This window comes from Brassica rapa, chromosome A10, assembly GCF_000309985.2.
Source record: "Brassica rapa cultivar Chiifu-401-42 chromosome A10, CAAS_Brap_v3.01, whole genome shotgun sequence".
Taxonomy (NCBI): Eukaryota; Viridiplantae; Streptophyta; class Magnoliopsida; order Brassicales; family Brassicaceae; genus Brassica; species Brassica rapa.
The window spans coordinates 19,293,067-19,315,757 of record NC_024804.2 but is presented as its reverse complement, the minus strand read 5'-3'; the positions used below and the strand labels follow the sequence as shown (position 1 = coordinate 19,315,757).

General features: G+C 39.6%; 6 protein-coding genes across 8 annotated transcripts; 1 reads left to right on the top strand and 5 right to left on the bottom strand.

The window, feature by feature from the left end:
• Positions 1-4: 4 nt before the first annotated feature.
• On the bottom strand, positions 5-2,519 carry LOC103847149 (succinate--CoA ligase [ADP-forming] subunit alpha-1, mitochondrial). Its single transcript, XM_009124196.3, has 7 exons — positions 2,125-2,519; positions 1,471-1,680; positions 1,217-1,387; positions 939-1,062; positions 639-700; positions 471-552; positions 5-381 (listed from the first exon to the last, which is right to left on the bottom strand). Exons 1-7 carry the CDS (start codon positions 2,374-2,376, stop codon positions 239-241), a joined length of 1,044 nt encoding a protein of 347 aa, XP_009122444.2. The 5' UTR covers positions 2,377-2,519; the 3' UTR covers positions 5-238.
• An 825-nt stretch (positions 2,520-3,344) lies between these two features.
• On the bottom strand, positions 3,345-4,195 carry LOC103847147 (thioredoxin-like protein YLS8). Its single transcript, XM_009124194.3, has 2 exons — positions 3,967-4,195; positions 3,345-3,852 (listed from the first exon to the last, which is right to left on the bottom strand). Exons 1-2 carry the CDS (start codon positions 4,084-4,086, stop codon positions 3,544-3,546), a joined length of 429 nt encoding a protein of 142 aa, XP_009122442.1. The 5' UTR covers positions 4,087-4,195; the 3' UTR covers positions 3,345-3,543.
• A 223-nt stretch (positions 4,196-4,418) lies between these two features.
• LOC103847145 (porphobilinogen deaminase, chloroplastic) lies at positions 4,419-6,454 on the top strand. The gene is made up of 5 exons (XM_009124191.3): positions 4,419-4,767; positions 5,049-5,454; positions 5,569-5,775; positions 5,876-6,053; positions 6,128-6,454. Exons 1-5 carry the CDS (start codon positions 4,523-4,525, stop codon positions 6,238-6,240), a joined length of 1,149 nt encoding a protein of 382 aa, XP_009122439.1. The 5' UTR covers positions 4,419-4,522; the 3' UTR covers positions 6,241-6,454.
• LOC103847146 lies at positions 6,333-8,466 on the bottom strand. Of its 2 annotated transcripts, none has more exons than XM_009124193.3 (4): positions 7,989-8,466; positions 7,507-7,623; positions 7,200-7,389; positions 6,333-7,097 (listed from the first exon to the last, which is right to left on the bottom strand). In XM_009124193.3, exons 1-4 carry the CDS (start codon positions 8,031-8,033, stop codon positions 6,448-6,450), a joined length of 1,002 nt encoding a protein of 333 aa, XP_009122441.1. In that variant the 5' UTR covers positions 8,034-8,466; the 3' UTR covers positions 6,333-6,447. The 2 variants fall into 2 exon arrangements, with proteins under 2 accessions (XP_009122441.1, XP_009122440.1); XM_009124192.3 differs by having other exon boundaries at positions 7,200-7,417; positions 7,529-7,623.
• Positions 8,467-8,713: 247 nt separating this feature from the next.
• Positions 8,714-17,832, bottom strand: LOC103847144 (serine carboxypeptidase-like 35). The gene is made up of 9 exons (XM_009124189.3): positions 17,489-17,832; positions 15,602-15,709; positions 15,350-15,508; positions 10,508-10,537; positions 10,298-10,386; positions 9,889-10,191; positions 9,653-9,792; positions 9,223-9,315; positions 8,714-9,097 (listed from the first exon to the last, which is right to left on the bottom strand). The coding sequence occupies exons 1-9, from the start codon at positions 17,757-17,759 to the stop codon at positions 8,839-8,841; spliced, it is 1,452 nt and encodes a 483-aa protein (XP_009122437.1). The 5' UTR covers positions 17,760-17,832; the 3' UTR covers positions 8,714-8,838.
• A 663-nt stretch (positions 17,833-18,495) lies between these two features.
• Positions 18,496-22,637, bottom strand: LOC103847143 (serine carboxypeptidase-like 35). Of its 2 annotated transcripts, none has more exons than XM_009124187.3 (8): positions 21,615-22,633; positions 21,187-21,294; positions 20,910-21,098; positions 20,642-20,730; positions 20,225-20,503; positions 20,004-20,140; positions 19,701-19,790; positions 18,496-18,956 (listed from the first exon to the last, which is right to left on the bottom strand). In XM_009124187.3, exons 1-8 carry the CDS (start codon positions 21,847-21,849, stop codon positions 18,698-18,700), a joined length of 1,386 nt encoding a protein of 461 aa, XP_009122435.1. In that variant the 5' UTR covers positions 21,850-22,633; the 3' UTR covers positions 18,496-18,697. The 2 variants fall into 2 exon arrangements, with proteins under 2 accessions (XP_009122435.1, XP_009122436.1); XM_009124188.3 differs by having other exon boundaries at positions 18,791-19,020; positions 19,659-19,790; positions 21,615-22,637.
• Between the last annotated feature and the right edge of the window lie 54 nt (positions 22,638-22,691).

The following is a 22,691-nucleotide window of genomic DNA, read 5'->3' as shown; positions in this document are numbered from 1 at the left end:
ACTCTTTTTCCTTGTAATGGAAGATATACATTCAAGAAGTTTCAAACAAATTGGATTTATTCAGTCCAGCATGTGAACAAAAATTGTAAATTGTAAATCTTCTCATTGCCAAATCTTTTGATTATCACTCGTAATTGGAAAAAAATATCGATTCAGAAAAACAACCCCAAAAGAGTGCGAGGAATTAGGGTTTTTCTTTTGTTTTCTTCTTGAATAACGTGAGCTAGTGAAATTCATTTCACTCCTTCAGAAGACCTCTTTCTTTAAAGAGATCATACATGGCAGCTCCTATTTTAGCAGGAGACTCAACAACCTTCACTCCAGCATCATTTAGGCTCTTAATCTTGTCCTGAGCCGTTCCTTTGCCACCCGAAACAATAGCTGCAACAAACAAACAAAAAACAGCGAAGCAAATGAGAGCAAGCAACCAAAAGTAATACAGGCGTTGGATGGGTTGCTTATGAAAATACCTCCTGCATGCCCCATTCGACGACCAGGTGGTGCAGTGAGTCCAGCAATAAAAGCAACAACAGGCTTCTCAGTACCACTTGCCTGTTTATAATCATCGCAGTTTAGAAGAATGCCAATACAGAGAAGAACCCAGTCGAATACATTCACAAGTTGGTTGGTTATATTACCTTTATCAACGCTGCAGCATCTTCTTCCGCAGTGCCTCCGATTTCTCCAATGAGAACGATACCTGAAACAATCATCTGTCTCTTCTTAATTTCCATCTTTCAGGGAATGGAAGATCTTTCTACACTGAGAAAACAGATGAACTAAAAGAATCTAAGCCCTTTAAGACAAGAATATCTAGCACTCTAAAGGGATTATGTTGTCGTTCCTACTACTTGACTTCCACGGTTAATCTATTAAGGAAACAATTGTCTTCAAGTTTCATCTATCTAAGATAAATAACCCGACTTCAAAAAGATTACCTTCTGTTTGAGGATCAACAAAGAACTTCTCCAAGCAGTCGACAAAGTTGGTACCGTTAAAAGGATCCCCACCAATTCCTACACAAGTAGATTGGCCTAGACCCACTGCAGTTGTTTGGAAAACCTGTATGAAAGTTGAAACCAAAGCAACACTTAGAAACCATATAACAAGAATAAGTCCTTTCATCAAAATCCATAACCACCAACAACTCATCCACATACAATTTCCAAAAGCTCAACAAGTGAACAAAAATGTCAAAGAGAAAAAAAGAGCTTACAGCTTCATATGTCAATGTTCCAGAGCGAGAGACAATCCCAATCTTGCCAGGCTTGTGGATGTAACCCGGCATAATACCAATCTTGCATTCACCAGGCTTGATAATCCCAGGGCAGTTTGGACCAATCAGCCTAGTTTTTGACTGACTATTAAGAGCATGCTTTACACGTACCTACATCACAAGCTCCAAGTCAGAGAGAGAGCCAAACCACACGAGTATGCACATCAAAGTCACCATGAAGATAATAATATTACCATGTCATGTTGAGGGATTCCTTCGGTAATGCAGACAACAAGATCCAGCTCAGCTTGAATACCCTCCATAATGGCAGCAGCAGCGAAAGGCGCAGGAACGTATATCACAGAGGCATTGGCTTTGGTCTCAGCTTTTGCTTCAGCAACAGAGTTGAAAACAGGGAGACCTAAGTGCTCTGTTCCACCCTTCTTTGGCGTCACTCCTGCCACCTATTAAACACACACACAACACTAAATTAGCAAAGGCACTAACTTTAAACGCTATTAAACTCACACACACACCACTAGAATTTAGCAAAGGCACTAGCTTTAAACACTATTTAACACACATACACACAACACTAGATTAGCAAAGGCACTAGCTTTAAACGCTATTTAACACACACACACACACACACAACACTAAATTAGCAAAGGCCTTTAAACGCTATTTAACACACACACACAACACTAGATGAGCAAAGGCACTAGCTTTAAACGCTAGTTAACACACACAGACAACACTAGATTAGCAAAGACACTAACTTTAAACGCGATTTAACACACACACATGACACAACACTAGATTAGCAAAGGCACTAGCTTTACACCGAAATATCAACAAGGCAAAAGAAAAAACCAAAACTTTATCAACAGGATCTAATGGAATTATACCATTTTGGTGCCGTACTCAATGGCTTGCTCGGTATGGAAAGTCCCGTTCTTTCCGGTGATACCTTGACACATGACTCTGGTGTTTTTGTCGACGAAGACGGCAGCTGGAGGGGGAGGATCCGACGCGAAGGAGCGAGATTGGGTCAACGAAGTGAGATACTGGCATGAGGGAGAAACCTCCGAGAAGCCGATGGAGCAGCGGCGAGCATTTGATGAGAGAGATCCGAGAAGCCTTGTGACTTGTCTAGACATGATTGGCTTCAAAAGGCTATGATCCGAATAGAACTTGTGGAACCCTAAACAGTTTGTGTGAAGGCGAAGAAGGAAATGGAGAAAAAGAAACTTCGTTTGAAGAATCAAAAGCTGACAAAAGAGGCTTCCTTTCAAGGCTGTACTTTTCTTAAAAATCTATTATAGCCCAAACCCATTATTTGTTTCTAGAATATGATGACTTTTTAAGAGTTTTCAAAGTTCTGCTAATTGATGCGGGGGAGCCGTTTGTCCCGGGTGGGTCAGTTATTTTGGTTCTAGGATTCAGGGGTCAGTATCGTGTGGGATCTGATTCGGGTGTGATGCTAATTTACGTGGTTCTGGCTCTTCATCTCTTCATCGTGAACAGAGATTCAGATGAGTTTCGATCGTTTATGTCCTTCACGTCACTTGCTCACTTGTCTGAATGTTGTTCTCTGCAAGTTATCCGGCTGCTTTAGGCTCCTTACTATTATCTTTGGTCTTTGAACATTAATGTACGTGGGTGTAGAGGTATAATCTTGCTTTAGTCTTTTAAGCTATCATTCAGTTTGGTAGTTGCCTGTGTTTGGGCTTAAGTTACCCTTGTATAGTTCTAGTTCCAGGGATTTCACTTTGTTCGGGTTATGTATTTCATCAGGTTCTAATATAAATCAGTTGACGAAAAAAAAAACCAATGTTCTCTTAAAAACTTCTACTCAATAACTATAGTCACCGTTAGCTTTGTCTTCTTTTTTAATCATTTGCCTGTAGAAGATGTGATTTCTGCACAAACTTTATCCTTTGGTGAGCTCAGATAAGATAATATAACCTCCAGTCTTTTGCTTGCCAATCTATATTTGAAATATCGAATTATGTTGTCCTAGGAAACTATACTTGAAGATTCACCTTTGGTCTGACTGAACAATATGAATAGAAATATTCAAACCCCTGCTTAAGACAAGAAGATCAAGAATCTTGTAGTTATAGTTCTACATAAACCCAATATTAGCTTCTAAGTATTCATTTCACTGAATTAAAGTTTGAAGCACTTACACATAAATGGCAAAAAGCCAATAAACAGCAGAATCACAAATCACCCAAAGCAATATAAGCCAACAACAAGTTCATAGAACATCTTCCAACTCAACATAAAGAGTTTTCGATCAAATGTTTTTTTGGCAAGTCCGGTTAGTAGCGGTATTTAGTAGAGTAATCTTTAGGAGCAATCACCAGCCCACGACCTTTCCTTGCACCACGGAAGACGGTTTCAATGATATCGATAAACTCCTGCTTGTCCTTCATAGCCCAATTGATCTTGTTGTTGTTACCAGTCCCAAGATCGATCATAATGTGCTTGTTCCTAAAGAAGAACATCACCGTGGAAGGATCGTAGAGCTCGTACATGGTGTTGAAGTCTGGAACCTCGGTGATGTCCACCAGATATATCACCGCAAAGTTCTTTATCGTCTCAGCAACAGACGCAAGCACCTCATCCATCTTAATTAAAAAAAAAAAAAAATCAAAATCTCTGAATCAGTAAAACTTTAATTCCTCATCACTAGTGGCTAAAATTCTCAAACAATCGATCAAAATCGAGATCGAGAAGGTTACCTGCATACAAGTCTCATCCCAATCGTGGCCGAAACGTATGACGACGAGACGCTCTTCCTCGGCTAGAATCGCCTGATCTACAGCCCAGCCGGAGTGAAGATGCGGTAGAAGATACGACATCGTTTCGTCTCTCTCCCTCTCGCGCTTTCTCGAAAATTCCGATCTGTTTCAGTTTCTCTCTTTAGCTCTCTTCTTATATTCGATTCCCCACTATCGACGATGACCGACCATCAAAACCCGACCCGCTCAAAGTGGTTTGGGCTACCAGCTAGCGTAGGCCCATGAGACAGTTTACGGATTGGCCCAGTAAGTAACCACTCATTAAGATCCGACCGCTCAGAGTTATTTGGAATAAATGATAGCCCAGTAGATTGTAATCTTAGTCAAGGCCCATTAGATACTTTACTACAGGCCCAATAAGGACCTATGAGTTCTTCGTAAAGCGATTATCCTATCCAAAAATCTTCAGAGCTATCAAACTCCATCATTTGAAGATCTCTTCTCTCTTTCCCTCTAAATCTCATTTCTTTCTGCATCCTCTGCTATCCTTGAATCCATGGATATCGCTTCTTCCTCTCTCTGTCAAGCTCACAAGGTCGCTCTCACGCGTCAGCCTTCTCCCCCGGTCAACTCCTGCTCCCTCGGTTCCGTCTCCGTCATCGGATTCTCTCTTCCGCAGATCAGCTCTCCTTCCCTAGCTAAATGCGGCCGAAAGCAGAGCTCTTTTAGCTCCGTGAGAGCTTGTGTTGCCGTGGAACAGAAGACACGAACTGCTATCATCAGAATTGGCACAAGGGGAAGGTTAAAATTTATCTCCTTTTTGCTTCTCGTGTTCTCAAATCTCTTTTGATTGTATGGATGCTAATGGGTTTGCCTTTGTTTCCGCAATTCTGATTCAAAGTCTTGATTTTTACCAGTCCTATAGTTGGATCCTAAGTAGATGCTTAGATGCGATAAGTGTGTAAGGTGTTTGGTTTAGAGATGATTAATTGTTTTCGGTGTGATTGATTTTTTTGCATTTAGTGGTTAATTAAGTTTAAGGCCTTCTGCTGCTTATATATACTCTTCACTGTGTAGGACAGTCCGTTAGCACTTGCTCAAGCGTACGAGACACGAGCTAAGCTCCAGGCGAAACACCCTGAGCTCACTGAAGACGGAGCTATCCACATCGAGATCATCAAAACCACTGGTGATAAGATTCTCTCTCAGCCGCTTGCTGATATTGGTGGGAAAGGGCTTTTCACCAAAGAGATTGACGAGGCTTTGATAAACGGTCATATCGATATAGCTGTTCATTCCATGAAGGATGTGCCGACTTATCTACCGGAGAAAACGGTTTTGCCTTGTAACCTTGTGCGTGAGGACGTCAGAGATGCTTTTATTTGTTTGACTGCAGCTTCGTTAGCTGATCTTCCAGCTGGAAGCGTTGTGGGAACAGCTTCTCTTAGGAGAAAGTCTCAGATACTCCACAAGTATCCTTCATTGAGTGTGAGATTTCACATCTTGTGTCACAACATAGAGGCTGTCATTTCTTATATGTATGTTTCTTATGGTCAGTTTAATCTTTTATTAGATTGATACAAGTCTCTATTGACTATGCAGGTTGAGGAGAACTTTAGGGGTAATGTGCAGACAAGACTATCAAAGCTTCAAGGAGGAAAAGTTCACGCAACTCTATTAGCACTTGCTGGTCTCAAGAGATTGAGTATGACAGAGAATGTCGCCTCTATTTTATCTCTCGATGAAATGCTTCCAGCTGTTGCTCAAGGAGCAATCGGAATTGCCTGCAGAACTGATGATGATAAAATGGTAAACAAATGTTTACTTTTCATAGGACCTTTAGATTTGCATCTCTGATATGCTTGTGAAATCATTAAATGTTTTTTTATTGTTGTTTTTACATCTGTAGGCAAGTTACTTAGCTTCATTGAACCACGAGGAAACGAGACTAGCAGTTGCATGCGAGAGAGCGTTTCTTGAAACGCTGGATGGCTCATGCCGTACTCCTATTGCTGGATACGCAGCCAAGGACGAAGAAGGCAACTGCTATTTCAGAGGGTTGGTCGCATCTCCTGACGGTACTAAAGGTATGAAAGCATTCCTACGCATACCAATATGATAGTCCCTCATTCATTTCTTATATGTTCCATCTTTGTGACAGTTCTTGAGACCTCAAGAAAAGGTCCGTATGTGTTTGAGGACATGGTAAAGATGGGAAAAGACGCTGGGCAGGAACTGCTTTCGCGTGCTGGTCCAGGCTTCTTTGGCAACTAAGCCATTTGAAGTAGAGGAAGGGCTTTGACATGGACAGAGCCAAGTGAACTGTTGTAACTTTTTTGATTTTGAGAGAATTATAACAATGTTTAATCGATTGTATTCTTGTATTTAGATAAATTGAGTCTTGCAATTGTAACTTTTTCATCCAACTATGAAACATTCCCAAGAAACTAGAGTTACAAAAGAAAAAAAAAACTGAAGACTTTAGTTACTTCTCCGTCCATCTTCCTCCTCATCAACCGGAGTATACCACTCTGGTCTTCTCTCGGAGTTACTCAGTCTGTAATTCAGCATCAACTCTTCATTGCACAACGCTCTTGTAGACACTAGAACAAGCGTCTTAAGTACATGAGCATCACCTAAAGCTACATTTGGAATGTAAGCTCGCATCCTCTTCTCTGACAAAGGGAAGTCATACGGACAAACCATGACATTAGGATCCATCTCTTTACCCGGATGATTCAAGAAATGACCAAACGCCAACGGGTTTCTCATTTCAAGAACAGCTTCTACGGCTTTAGTATCTGTTCTAACCTCAGGCTTTGTGAAAGAGCCGTTCCATACTTGCCGTGATTCTCCTCCACGTCCCCAAGGCTGAGCATTTATCACCATCCCATCATACCTAGTGATCAGATATGAGTTCTGTGCATCAACATTTGGATACCCGGGAGGATATATCACACCGGGGTAGAAGGCTAAGAGAGCTCCCACATCTGCTTCACCTTCTATGAAACAACCTTGACCTGCGTCTTTGTGAGGTATTAAAGATGGTTTGACCTTGAGGGTGTACCCAATTCGATCCTTTAATAGCTTCGAGACTTCGGCCAGTTTAAGCGGCTTTGTCTCAGGAACCACTGTGCTGAAGAAGAATCAGTGAGAATTGAGAAATGATCAAGATAAGAACAAGATACTGTATATGCATAAGTTCGTTCACTACACCTATTCTTAAAACTCACATGGCTTGTCTGCAGTTGGAACATCATCAGCTTTTAGTTCCTCTGTTCTGTCGTTATGAGGAAGAAGAATCTCGTCCATGGAAGCACAAAAGCTTTCGAGTTGGTAGTGAATGTTCTCTTGCACTTGCTTCTGTTGCTCAGATAAAGTAGCTTTACCAGCCATCTCAATGATCTCTTCTGCATCAGCCTCCTCAGCATCTCGTCCCAAACGATTATAACTACAACACACAGAATCTCCATAGGTAACATAACCAGCTAAGCTAATACTTAGTACGCTTTCTCTTTTTGAAACACTATGGAATACAAACTCATTACAAAGAAAAACAAACCTTGTAAACATAAAAAGCTTGTTAATGTCGGCTTCGTATTGAAGTTGCCGTGGATTCTTGGCGAAAGTGGTACTCTTTGCTAGAACACCAATACCCTGGAGACAGACAGACACCACAAAGCAAAAAGACAAATCTCATCACGTTTGATAGTATTTGGAGCAGTCAGACAGATGTTTTCAAAGTCTTAGACACATCATTACATCAAAAGTTATTAGATTTACAAAACGATCTACAATGCTAATTGATCATTGAGATTCAATACTCTCACATATGTACTAAGTACATATTTTACCAATGCTACAAGCTACAAACAGAGTCTAACTACCAGGAAGCATCTTATATGGTGAAGACTAAATCATGAACAAGAATCGAACTTTCTTCGTACCCAACATCGATAAACCCCATGTCGAAGAGAATATGCAGAAGAAGAAAAAAGTTATCGAAAAGAGATTTAGTTCACCTGCTGAAATTTGCTGAAAAGAAAAAACATTTTAGCAAACGCCATTCTTGTTTTCCTCCCTTCCCTATGGAATCAAAGAACAGAGAAGAAGAAGATGAATCGCAAGTGCTTGAGTTGAAAGATCTCTCTTCAGGTGATTACAGAAAGTAAGACACGACTTAAGGGCTGCTCTGCTGTGTTTAGCTCGCCCGTTTAATCATGGCTGGGAATATTTCGAATAAATGGGCCTAAATGGGCCGTTCAAATCTCCCTTTTCTCAAGGGCCTCTATCATTATATTTTATTTTTTTTAAACAACTATTTTGTTTAACTAGATGTAAAGTTACAAAAATATACTCATCCGTTTCAGAATAATCTATGTTTTAGAAAAAAAATTATTTCTAAAAAATCCATATTTTACTTTTTCAATATATGTGATAATGGCAAATTGTAAATTTCAAATACATTAATTGTATTTACTGAACTTTAGTTAGTTAAAAATCATAGAAAATAGTTAAACACAGAAAATAATGCATTTTTGTCAAAATTTTATGTATTTTCTTAATAAGTGTAAAAATTATAGAATATACATTATTTTGAAACTTAAGGAGTATAAAACAATAGAATTACAATTAAATGCAAAATTTAAATCAGAAAACATTTTAATAAGTAATTCACTAATATAAACAATAAAAATTTATATTTTCTTGGTGTAAAACGATAATATGAATCCAAATAACCAAGAAAAACAGCATAGAAAGTTTTTTATTTATTTATTTGATTAATTGAAACTCATTGTATCAATTGGGTACGTTAAGTACCACAAGACGGTTTCAAGACAATAGCAACTTGCCATGAATTGGCGAAAATGATCAGAAGCGTTTTGAAGGCAACGGGGTGGAAGAAAGGAAGTGAGAGAACAAGGTGAGAGACTGTGCCGGAGCAAAGACCGGAACCTGATGACCAGCTCCTCTAACTGTAGCAAAAGTTAGTCCTCCGGCGTAAGTCTCAACCCATCCAGCCACTTGACTCTCGTGGAACCACGACCTCCACGGTAACTGCACCTTAGATCCCATCTTCTTTATGCTATAACGCGTAGATGTCACTGGAACTCTCCCATCCGTATCTCCACTATATTAACCAATATTTATTCGGTTAAAACTAATTTACAAGAAGTGGATTAACTAAAGGTGAAAGAAAAGCATAGACATATTTTTTTTTTTTTGGTCAAAAGCATAGATATATATATATTGTACCTATAGATCCAGATGCGGAGGCCACCCGTTAAAAGCTTCTGGATGATGGGAAGCACGGTGGATGGTGCCTCACCCCATCTCCTTATTACCCCGCTGAATTATAAGAATAACGCACATGCATATAAACTTTGTTCATTAGGATCAAAATGTAAATTGGATGGTTCATCTTTACAAAAATGTTATCCTAATGGCCGGATGAAATTTAATGGTCATAAATATTTTTAGATTAATTTTTAATATAATTTTTTTGAGAGTTCTAAGACCTATATATATATATAATAGCTTTTAAAATTCAGGGATCATAACGAATGTTTATCCGTTAAATCTAGAACTGGCCTGCTAACACACGAACTTTAAATATTTAAAGTTATAAACTATCGTCGGGTATGTATGCCCATCGTTAGTAATACACAGTGAAAGTAGGACTAACCTACAAGGAGTGTATGGATAAGGAAGGTTTGTAACGTTCGCATGAAGCGCAACCTGCACATCTTTCCTGTTAAAATAGTTTTCGGTATAGGCTTCAGTGCATGGATCGTACCCAGAAGCAGGAAACTTATCCCACATGTCCTGCCCACACAAAAAAAGATCAAAGAAACATTACATGACAACAAATATCGTCCCTAAATCTTAATAGCCATTTTGTGCAGTACAAAGTATACGTACGTGATAAGTAAAGAGACTAGGAGACACGACGAGTTTAGGTCTTCTTTGAGAAAAAGAAGATGACGAATCAGAGGAGAGGCAAACGGGAGTATAGATGCTGTATATATCGATATCGTTGTAAGCTTCCATGAAAGCTTTGATGTTTTCGTAGCATTGTATGGTCGTGTTGCTCGTTTGCTCTTCATCAAGACCGCACGTGCTGTGAAGGTTACTATGGAGCTCGTCAGATACTATAGCGTGGCTCCATGCGTAGTCTATTAGTCCTGCCATGTCTGTTTCCTCGTTGATCGCCGCGTTACCAATCTGCAAAAGCAGCCACCAAACGAACACCTCTAATTACGTTTACTTCTATCGCAAGAAACATTGTTTCACTGTGTCACAAGAAACGTTTATTAGACATAGTGTATACCATGAAACCCTTGAGATTGATGCGAGAGTCTCCTTGAACCTTCTTGTTCCTGTCGTAAATGACCTCTGCAAGCTGAGGAACATAGTGACCTAAGAAAAGAAGATCAAAAGCATATGATTCGATGTTGTTTAAATATTGATTTGGGTATAATTCATAAACGAACCAAAAAAAACAAAACTAAATATAAAACTGGTTTGGTTAAGAACTTACCGGCGTAACTCTCTCCGGTGAGGTAAAAATTGTTAGCATAACATATGAAATGGGCCAACGCCAACATATCAAGGCCCACACAGAGCCCAAAGAATCAAGTCTCCAACGGTCTTCTCCTTCTCCAAGTGTACCTGCGAGTAAGACAAAGACCGTAGAGCTTCATAACAAGTTTGATGCTCTCCTATCCATTGGTGAAGCTGAGAGAACCTTTACAGCTGTGCCTATTAGCTGTCACTGAGAGCTGTCACCTCTCTAGATTGTTCCTTTTGTAACTATAAGTAGCTGATGTATGCCTTTCGTAAACCTTAATGAGAAAAGTATTATTCAGTCAAAAACCTCTGTTTTACTCTGTTCATTACATGGTATCAGAGCAATAGAAACCCTAACAGGTAGCTATGGATGATCCTATCATTCCGTTTCCGTTCCCCAGCAAAATCCACATTCTCAGTTCTGTTACCTTGAAGCTCAATGACACGAACTATCTCCTGTGGAAGACCCAGTTTGAGTCCCTACTGTCTAGCCAGAAGCTGATTGGTTTTGTCAATGGAGGTGTCACGCCCCCAGATCCAACAAGAACGGTAGTCGTCGACGAAGTTGAGGTTCAATCACCTAACCCCCAGTACGAGTCATGGTTCTGTACCGATCAGTTGATCCGTTCTTGGCTATTTGGTACTCTCTCTGAAGAAGTCTTAGGCCATGTTCATACCCTGACGACGTCACGAGAGATCTGGCTCAGCCTTGCGGAAAACTTCAACAAGAGCTCTCTCGCTCGTGAGTTCACGCTTCGCCGAAACCTTCAGCTCCTGACCAGCAAAGGAAGAACGCTTACTGTGTATGTTCGGGAGTTCAAGACTCTTTGTGACTCACTTAGCTCTATTGGGAAGCCAGTGGATGAATCGATGAAAATTTTTGGGTTTCTCAATGGGTTAGGAAGAGAGTTCGATCCTATCTCCACCGTCATTCAGAGTTCCTTAACCAAGTTTCCCCAACCAACCTTCAATGATGTCGTATCTGAAGTTCAAGGGTTTGAGTCAAAGCTAAAGTCCTATGAGGACAATGCAACAGTCGCTCCTCACATGGCTTTCACAGTTCAGCCTGCGCAGCAACAACAAGGAGAAAGACTCAACACACCCGGTTACAATCCAAACTTCAGAGGTCGTGGTAGAGGATCCTACAGAGGTCGTGGTGGTTACACAACCCGTGGTCGCGGCTTCTCCCAGCATCAGTCTCAACCCAATGCCTCTGGAGAACGCCCAGTGTGTCAAATCTGTGGACGTACCGGACACATTGCTCTGAAGTGCTACAACAGATTTGACAACAACTATCAAGGAACTGCGTACACACTGGTGCGTGTTGATGAGTCTGGGAGAGAGTGGTATCCAGATTCTGGTGCCTCCGCTCATGTTACATCATCGCCTCACAACCTACAAACCTCCCACCCATATGAAGGAGGTGATGCTGTCATGGTGGGTGATGGAGCGTACCTACCGGTCACTCATGTGGGAAATGCGTCTATCACTACTCCATCAGGTAATCTCTCTCTCAATGAAGTGTTGGTTTGTCCTGAGATTAAGAAAAATTTGTTGTCTGTCTCCAAGCTGTGTGATGATTATCCCTGTGGAGTATACTTTGATGTTAACCATGTGTATGTGATTGACATTCCGCATCAGAAAGTGATAGCCAAGGGTCCAAGAAGTAGTGGATTATACAAGTTGAAGAGTACTGAGCTTCAGGCATTCTACTCAAATCGGCAAGTGTCAGCATCAGAAGAAGTTTGGCATCACCGACTTGCTCATACAAACCCTCAGACTCTTCAGCACCTCCACAGTATCAAGGCGATCTCTATCAATAAAGGCAAAGCTCTTCCTGTCTGTCAGCCATGTCAAATGGGAAAAAGCAGCCGTCTACAATTTTTTTCTTCAAGCTCTTTAGTCTCAGTACCTCTAGAATGTATCCACTGTGATCTCTGGGGTCCATCTCCTGTTGTGTCTAACCAGGGGTTTAGATTTTATGCTGTGTTTGTTGATGAATGCTCACGCTACTGTTGGTTCTACCCTCTAAATAATAAAGCAGAGTTTTTCTCAGTGTTTGTGGGTTTTCAAAAGCTTGTCGAGAATCAGTACTCAAGGAAAATCAAAACACTTCAGACAGATGGTGGAGGAGAGTTTATGAACAACAAATTAAAACAACATTTGGTTGATCACGGCATTCAACACCATGTTTCCTGTCCCTACACTCCCCAACAAAATGGGATCGCAGAGCGTAAGCATCGTCACTTGATTGAACTTGGACTGGCTATGATGTTCCAAAGTCACTTACCTCTTCAGTACTGGGTAGAGGCGTTCTACACGGCGTCTTATGTCACCAATCTTCTTCCTGCAGCATCTAGAAGCAACAAGAGCCCTTCAGAGATACTGCATGAGAAGATGCCTGCCTATGATCACTTGCGGGTCTTTGGAACAGCATGTTATCCATGCCTGCGTCCTGTTGCTGAGCACAAGTTCGAGCCGCGTTCCTTATTATGTGTGTTTCTAGGCTACAGTCCACAGTTCAAAGGTTACCGGTGCTTATATCCTCCTACCGGGAAGGTTTATGTCTCAAGACATGTCATATTTGAAGAATCGTCGTTTCCCTTCAAAGATCAGTATAAACATCTTGTTCCTCGGTATGAAACGAGTTTGCTGAAGGCTTGGCAGAAAGCTACATTGTCTGAGGAACCGGCAGTCAGTGAGCAGATTACTAGAGTGCTACCTGGTCCAATACAAGTGATTGCTACACCGACTCAAGCTCCTATTCCACAAGAAGTTGAACAAGAAGCTGTTCCACCTGTTGTAGTTCCACATGTTGAGGAACCGATTCAAGCAGAACTACAGATGAATCAACATCCTATGACTACTCGAGGCAAATCTGGCATTCAGAAACCAAATGCAAGATATGCTCTTTTGGCATCAAAGTTCGATGCAAAGAAGCCAAGAAACATTAGAGAAGCAATGGCTCATCCATTATGGAACAACGCTGTATTGGAGGAAATAACAAAGGTACATATGCTTCACACCTGGAGCTTGGTTCCAAAGACACCTGATATGAACATTATCAGCAGCACATGGGTCTACACAGAGAAAACAAACCCAGATGGCACTAAAGCACCACCAAAGGCGCGTCTGGTCGCTAAAGGATTTGAGCAAGAGGAAGGACATGACTATCTTGAAACGTTCAGCCCAGTGGTGAGAACGGCAACTATAAGACTAATGCTCAACATAGCGGTAGCAAGAGACTGGCCAGTGCGACAATTGGATGTCTCAAGCGCTTTCCTTCATGGAGAACTGTCGGAACCTGTCTTTATGTATCAACCAGACGGCTTTGTGGATCCTCTCAAACCTGATCATGTTTGTCGATTAACCAAAGCGCTGTATGGTCTGAAACAGGCTCCTAGAGCGTGGTTTGACACATTCAGCAACTTCCTTATTGATTTTGGCTTCACCTGTAGCAGAGCTGATCCGTCTCTCTTCACCTATCATAAGGAGAACAACACCTTGGTCCTCCTGCTATATGTCGACGACATCTTGTTAACTGGAAGCTGCAACCTTCTTTTACAGAAGCTTTTATCTGCCTTGAAGTCACGGTTTGCTATGAAAGATATGGGAACACCTCAGTACTTTCTTGGTGTGGAGATGCAACAATATAGGGATGGTATCTTCCTTCACCAACAAGCGTATGCGAAAGATATACTGCACCGTGCATCAATGGCTGACTGTAACCCAATGCCAACACCTCTGCCTGTTACAATCGATGATCACTCATCGGATCTGTTTGAAGAACCAACCTACTACAGAAGCCTAGCTGGGAAACTGCAGTATCTGACCATCACAAGACCAGATATCCAGTATGCAGTCAACAGAGTATGTCAGCGAATGCACCAACCAACTGTGTCCGACTTCAGTCTGTTGAAAAGAGTGCTCCGGTACATCAAGGGTACTCTACACTTGGGTCTTCACATCAACAAGGACAATGGCCTGCGCCTATCTGCTTACTGTGATAGTGACTGGGGAGGTTGTAAAGAAACAAGAAGATCAACAACTGGTTTCTGCACTCTTCTTGGTCCCAATCTCATCTCTTGGTCAGCTAAGCGCCAACCTACTGTGTCAAGATCATCAACGGAAGCTGAGTATAGAGCTCTTGGGTCTACAGCTCAGGAAATCACTTGGCTATCCTTTCTATTACGTGATCTGGAAGTCTCACAACCAGACGCTACGGTGTTACTCTGTGACAACCTCTCGGCGGTATATCTCAGTGCAAATCCTGCTCTCCACAACCGGTCCAAGCACTTTGACACTGATTATCATTACATCAGGGAGCAAGTAGCCCTTGGACTCATTGAGACGCGCCATATTCCAGCAGCTCTACAACTTGCAGATATTTTCACCAAGCCCTTAGCCAAGAAGCAGTTCTTTGACTTGCGCAGCAAACTTGGAGTGTGTGATCCTCCCACCTCAAGTTTGAGGGGGGATGTTAGCATAACATATGAAATGGGCCAACGCCAACATATCAAGGCCCACACAGAGCCCAAAGAATCAAGTCTCCAACGGTCTTCTCCTTCTCCAAGTGTACCTGCGAGTAAGACAAAGACCGTAGAGCTTCATAACAAGTTTGATGCTCTCCTATCCATTGGTGAAGCTGAGAGAACCTTTACAGCTGTGCCTATTAGCTGTCACTGAGAGCTGTCACCTCTCTAGATTGTTCCTTTTGTAACTATAAGTAGCTGATGTATGCCTTTCGTAAACCTTAATGAGAAAAGTATTATTCAGTCAAAAACCTCTGTTTTACTCTGTTCATTACAAAAATCACTGGACCGGAACTCGGGAAATTTCGTGAACCAGTTGATCAAGAAATCAAGTGAGTCCTCTGCAGTTACTTGATCCCCAAGCTTTCCAAGATCCACTGAGTTATTGGTATACGAGAATCCAACCCCTACAGGTGCTTCCAAGAACAACATATTGGCCTCTACAAAAAAAAAAAAAATTACGTGTAACCACAAGTAATAATTATATACAAATCTTGTTATTATGCTACAAATGGTGGTTTAATTAGTTGAACCTTTGTTCCAAGAGAAGTCATTGAAGGTAAGGTTGCCACCGTTGGTGCGAACAAGGAAAGGGCCTAGTTCTTGTGCAGCTCCATAAGCTACCGATGAGCAACCCGGTCCTGCATATTCAATATCCGTATGGACAGTATGGTTTAGTTTTGTAAATCCTCTAAATTCTTAGTTACGGTACAGATTAAACTGATGAATATACAAGTGTTTAACCATCATGTAAGTCAAAAAAACTTGTATCTTAGTTTATAAAACATAATTTTCATATATAATCTGATGTCTCTCACCCGTTTAGTTGACTTTTCTTTTTGATGTCTCTCACCCGTTTACTTGACTAATTACACAATTCTTTGTTGATACGTATATGTCTTAATAATGTCCACATTAACTAGTAGACAGAGACGTCTTTTGTCTACTTCTATATGTATTTGAATATTCAACATCTTATCCCGTACCAGCACTACGAGACTGATGTTTCTCGTACCACTAAAAATCCTAATATTGGAATGTGAACCATGTGCGAATAAGGACAAACAGTATACAGAATTATTGAACAGACTATCTAGAATTTTGAAAGCAAAGAAGGTGAAGACAAATCTGAAAGTTTTAACGGCTAGAAACAAGAATTGGACATTGAATGTTTGAGAAAGAAAGAAAAGGACATGAATGAAGTCCAAGCAACTATCAGAGAGCCGGGACCATACACATACTGATTTTTTCACACACTGATAGTCCAAGCAACTATCAGAGAGCCGAGAGCCGGGACCAAGAAAAGGACATGAATATGAAAAAACAGTGTAAACATACTGATTTTTTCACACTGTTGTTTACTTGTTTTCTATGCTATGTTCCATAGGTTTTGCTTCTAAATAATTCGGAACATCAACTGATACAAAATTCGATTCACTTAACTAAGTCAAGGTTTCTCACTTGAAAAAGTTAATTATGAACTCTGTTATCACTAAATATTATGTTTTTTTAAAGATGTATAAAAGGTCTGAATTTACGTATTGCATTTTTGCAAGAAAAGCTACAACAGATGAAAGTGACGGATAATAAAAAGACACGACAGCAAATAGTGGAAAACAAATGGTGGAAACCATAGCATCTTTTGGGTCATGATATGTAATTTTAGTATGTGCTCGGTTTGACCGAAGCGCTCACTTATAAATTCATGTGGTAGTTGCAACATGCCCATAAATCATTTTTATTCTAAATCAGTCGCCATGGTAACAATATATACATGTATACTATAGTTTTCAATTTTACACATTAATAAAAAAACATTACAGTATGCAATTAATATTTCTCTCATTCCCAACGATCACATCTGTTGTTACTTCTAAATTAAGTATCTCAGTAGGAAACAAAATGGTTGAAACCATTATTATCGAGCCATACACGGCACCTAACTTAGATTAAGTAGGAACGACCATTTACTATCTCTTGCAATATATTTACTCAAGGAACAAAAAGGAACCGTTAAGAAAGTATCACAAGGCAGGTCGCTCGTCGTTGTCAATATATATATATACATTTCAATCTGAGTTTATTATTTTTCTAGATACACATGAAAATTTAAACGAATTTCATGTGATGTATATACGGTTAAGATTCAAGCATATTAGTAAAAACGCTCAAAACAGTGAAATTTTCAAATAAAAATCATTTGAAGTTTGTATTATTATAGTTTAACAAAAGAGTAAAAAAGCTTGTACTATTAGTAAAAACGCTCGACAACAGTGAAATTGTCAATTAAAAATCATCAGAAGATTGTATTATTATAGTTTTACAAAGAGTCAAAAGAAAAAACAAAAGAGTAAAAAAGCTTGTACTATTACTTCTTCGTTTATGTAAACGAGGGAGAGAGAGAGAGAAAAATAACTGACCTCCGTTGAGCCAAAGGACGAGAGGACGACCAGAAGAGTTGTGTTGGGCTTCGAAGAACCAATAGAAAAGTGACTTTTGCTTCTGTCGAGGCCCTAGATCGACATAACCGGCGTAATGTCGGAAGTTAACCGGTGGTTGACCGGGCAAACCAGTCACAAGGTCTTCCTCCTTCCTTCCCGACGAGACCGTTACCTTCTTCTCCGGTTTCCTACTGCAGGCTATCGCCGGCAACATGAGAACGAGGAGTAGCCATAGTGCGTTCTTCTTCATCGCCAATACTTCTTTCTCCTCGAAATGAGTAGATGAGAAAAGAACGCCCCCACTTCTTTATATGTATAGCTTTTTTATTTTTCTTATTGGACCAAAAGAGACATGCACAGTTCTTTTTCTTTTTACCTTAAAGTCTTTTATTTTCATGATAGGAGTATTCTTTTTATTGTTTGTTATTATGAGTTTTTTTTTTTGAAAAATTGTTATTATGAGTTCACGTGAAAATATTACAACAAACAAAAAGAGCGAATGATATATAATTTTTATTTGCATAAGACAAAATTACTGTTTATGAACTTTTTGGTGAATGACAAATGAGATTTCCTAAACTAAAATATGTGACCATATTCAATTAAAATATGTATCTACTATCTATGAAAGATAATGAAGTATTTTAAACTAATTAATATTTAGCAGATCTTCTAATTATCAGAGTCAGTCACGGCGCACTATCACATGAAAGTTACTTGTCTGAAAAATACATTGACAAGACCATAAATCAGATGAGAAGCTTCATATGGCATGATAAGAAAGACATGACTCACATCTGTCGACGGTACTCTATCATATATCCTATTGATTAGCCTCAATGGGCCGTCCACGATTACATTTTCCCAATTTTATTGTTACAAATGCTACTTTTGAAAAATCAATGGAAACGATGGCACAAAAAAAGCCAAGACCCTGAAAAATCCCCCAAAATCAACGAATCAGGCGTCAAAAACAAACATTAAAGAGAGACGTTCAAAGCGTTTTCTATGTTTTGTTCCATTGATCTCACATTCATATATACATTGGACTCTAGGAAAAGTATTACATTATTCTCACCACACAGCTATCATGATAATCGCAAAACAAGCCAAAAAAAAAAAAAAGACACACTGAGATCTTGACTTTCCCATAGAAACATGCAATGACGTGATCATTTGTGGTGCCGATTAGAAACGAGAAGAAGGCAATGGGAGGGAAGCGACAAAGTGTGAGAATAAGGTGAGGGATTGCGCCGGAGCAAAGAGCGGAACCTGATGACCAGCGCCTCTCACGGTGACAAAAGTTAGTCCTCCTGCGTAAGTCTCAACCCATCCAGCCACTTCACTCTTGTGGAACCATGACCTCCACGGTGACTCCACCTTAAGTCTCATCTTCCTTAAGCTATAACGCGTAGATGTTACTGGAAGTCTCCCATCCGTATCTCCGCTATAACCAAAAGAACCAGTCCTATTAAAACTAATTACCAATAATTTATTGTAACTAGCTATATTTCTTTCTTTTTTTTTTTTTTTTGATTGAATGCTAAATTTATTCATCAAAAAACAGCCTTGTTACATCAAGATGCTTACTGTTTAATTTCTAGAATGAAACTCAAGAAAACTCTTTACATCCTATTTAGAAACCAATATTGCATCATCATCTCCATTTCCTTTATCCCCTTCTTGCGCAGAACACTAATCTTGTTTCTAATGCTCTTCTCAATCAATCTTTGAAGAATAGGAACAGGCATCATCCGATCACCGTGCCTAACCTTATTTCTTTCTCTCCACACACCATAAAGTACTGCTTGAAAAGAATATCTTAGACAGAAGAGACTCTTCCTTTCCCTCGACGAATCTGTTATGAGAACCATGATCTCTGACCACTGATTCGTATATGAACTACCCAAGATCCCTTTCACAATAAACTCCCAAACTTGAGCCGTATATTGACACTCAAAAAAGAGATGATCTCTCGATTCCTGCGCAGCATTACAGAGAACACAGGTGGTATCAACACCATGACTCCACTTTACTACTCTATCCATTGTAGATAGTCTGTCCCTTGAAGCCAACCACGCCATGAACGCAAATTTAGGAGTAGCATGAGAGAACCACACTCCACTTGCCCAAACACAGAAAGGTATATTTCTTTCTATATAACTTATAAAATGTTTTTATAACGTAATACCTATAGATCCAAATGCGGAGGCCACCCTTCAAGAGCTTTTGGATGATGGGAATCACGGTGGTCGGAGCTTCAGTCCATTTTATCACCGAACTAATTAAACCATGCACAAGGCGCACACATACTTAAAAACCAACCTCAAACATACTAACACTAACATAAAAAATATAAAAACAATTACTAACATTTTTTTTTTTGAATTGAAAAATTACTAACATATTAATTTTGTAGTATGTAAGTAATTACTTATTACCAATTGATTGTAAGATCAAAATTGTGTATGATATATGAACTTGTAACACTGACCTGCAAGCTGTGTACGGGTAAGGTAAGTTTGTGACGTTTGCGTGAAGTGCGACCTGCACATCTTTCCTATTGAAATATTTCTCGGCATAGTGTGGTGTGCACGGGTCGTACGCGTAAGGTAACCTACCCCAGATATTCTGACCATTTTAAACCATTATAATTTCATCAATGATTGATAGAAACTAATAAAATCAAATTATAAGAAGGACAATTTTGCGTACTTGTGAAGTGAGGAGATTATGATCAGACATAACACGCGTATAGTTTTTAGAAGATGGCGAGGAGGAGAGGCAAACGGGAGTGTAGATGCTGTATATATTGATCGCAGCGTAAGCTGTAAACGCTGTGAAACTTTTGTTGCATTGTGCCGTTAGTTTATCTCCAAAACGGCACGAGTCGTGAATGAGTTTATGAACCTCGTCCGATATCAAGGCGTGGCTCCACGCGTAGTCAACTATTCCTGCAGCGTCGGTCGCTTCATTGATCACTGGGTTTCCAATCTGCAGCGATCAACAACCAAAGTCCATTTACGGTTTGGTTTTCTTTGAAGTTCATTTCATTCTATGTTTACTTGTTTATCAAGAAACGTTGTTTTCTTGTCACGAAAGTAACCGTTGTCCGTATACATGAGGCCTTACCATGATTCCCTTGAGATTGATGCGAGAATCTCTTGTAACCTTCTTGTTCCTGTCGTGAATGACCTCCGCAAGCTGAGGAACATAGTGACCTAAGAAAAAAAAAAATCGCTATGTAGTCGTGTATATTATTTTCTGTTTATTTATATATAGAGAGATCTTTTATAAAATAAAAACTCTCCTTGAAAATCCTTCAAAGCCAAACTATATTTCAGACTTTTGATTCTTTTAAACAAGTGTTTTATTTGTATATTATAAATGAGTATTTTACCTGCATAACTCTCTCCGGTGATGTAAAACTCGTTTGAACGAAACTCGGGGAATTTCTTGAACCAGTTGATCAAAAACACAAGAGAATCCTCTGCAGTAACTTGATCTCCTAGGTTTTGAAGATCAGTTGAGTTATTGCTGTACGAAAACCCAACGCCTACCGGTGCTTCCAAGAACAAGATATTGGCCTCTGCACAAACATTGATTTATTAAAATGTATACATAAATGTATTCATTATCTTCAAATGGTCATTTCATTATGGTAATGTTCGTTGTACCTTTGTTCCAAGAGAATTCATTGAAGGTGAGGTTGCCACCTTTGGTATGGACCAGAAACGGTCCTAGTTCTTGCGCAGCACCAGTGGCGATCGCTGAGCAACCAGGTCCTGTGCAAACATCTCAATAAGTACCAATCAACAATTTAAATCGTTAAAATATATGAAGAACCTTATATTTTGTTAAAATATTATTGTTTCTATAACTTCTATAGAAAAAGGGTGTAAGATGATTCAAATTTTTGAGTCTTTTGTCGTCTTCTTATTTGTAAAAGATAATATAAATCAGATAGTTATTTGTTGAAAAGCGTGACTAGGGAGCTTTTGACCCAATGATGGTAGGAATTTTGAAATTTACGATAAATATAATCTATTACAAATATCAAATATGTGACGAGACACATACGTACATATGTAGAGAGGAGACTGACCTCCGTTGAGCCAGAGGACTAGAGGACGGCGAGCGGTGTTTTGCTGAGCTTCGAAGAACCAGTAGAAAAGTGACTTCTGCTTCTGACGAGGCCCGAGATTCACGTACCCGGAGTAATGTCTGAAGTTAACCGGTGGTTGACCCGGTAAACCGGTAACCAGGTCATCCTCCTTATTACCACAGGCTATCACCGGCAACACCAGAACGCACAGCAGCCAGAGTGCGTTCTTCTCCATCGTTAAACGCTCTCGCCTCTTTGTTTACAAATCTGCTAAACATAAGAATTAATATTTGAGGCCAAACGCCTTTTTTATAATGTGGTGATGATATGACCTTAGTCACCACGATAATTCTTTTTCATATCGACACATCACGAACGTCGCGGTTGCGATACTTACAAAATGTAATTAATTGGTTGGTGTTTGCTGTTGTTTTTTGAACTTTCTGAATAGATCTTTCAATGATCGGCGTTTTCATACTTTTCTCCCCTTTGTCTGTCTTTTTGTCTTGTAATCATAGATACTTTATTTTTATTTTTTAGTCCATGTTCGTTGTTACATCTTTTCTCATTTATTCACTTCTCGTTTAAATTTCTTGAAAGATTTCACATTGAATCTCGCAGCAATTTGTGTTACTACTATTTCAAATATCAACAATCTTTTGAGCCCAAAAGTATTAAGAGACCCACACGTTTTAAACCCAAAATGGGATGAAATGGGTCTCCAAATATGTACAGGTGAATAATGAATGATACAAAAAGCAAAATCTCCACATATTTTATTGGATAACATTGGATGGGTCATCGAGAAAAAGCTAAATGAAGAAGTCCGACGGAGAAGTTAGAAACGTGGACACTACGATACTTATTTTTCTTCTTTTGAACTTTACTTTGGTTTTATTAATTTTATCTTTGTGTTTCATTAAATTAATCCCTTTTATCAAGATGAATCTTTCGTCCTAATCTATCTACAGTCTTGAATAATGTGGTTCGTTATTGTATACACGGTTTTGTTCATACGTCTGAATTCATGATGTAATCGGACACGTCTGCTTTCTCACTGTTTTTGAATATTCCAAT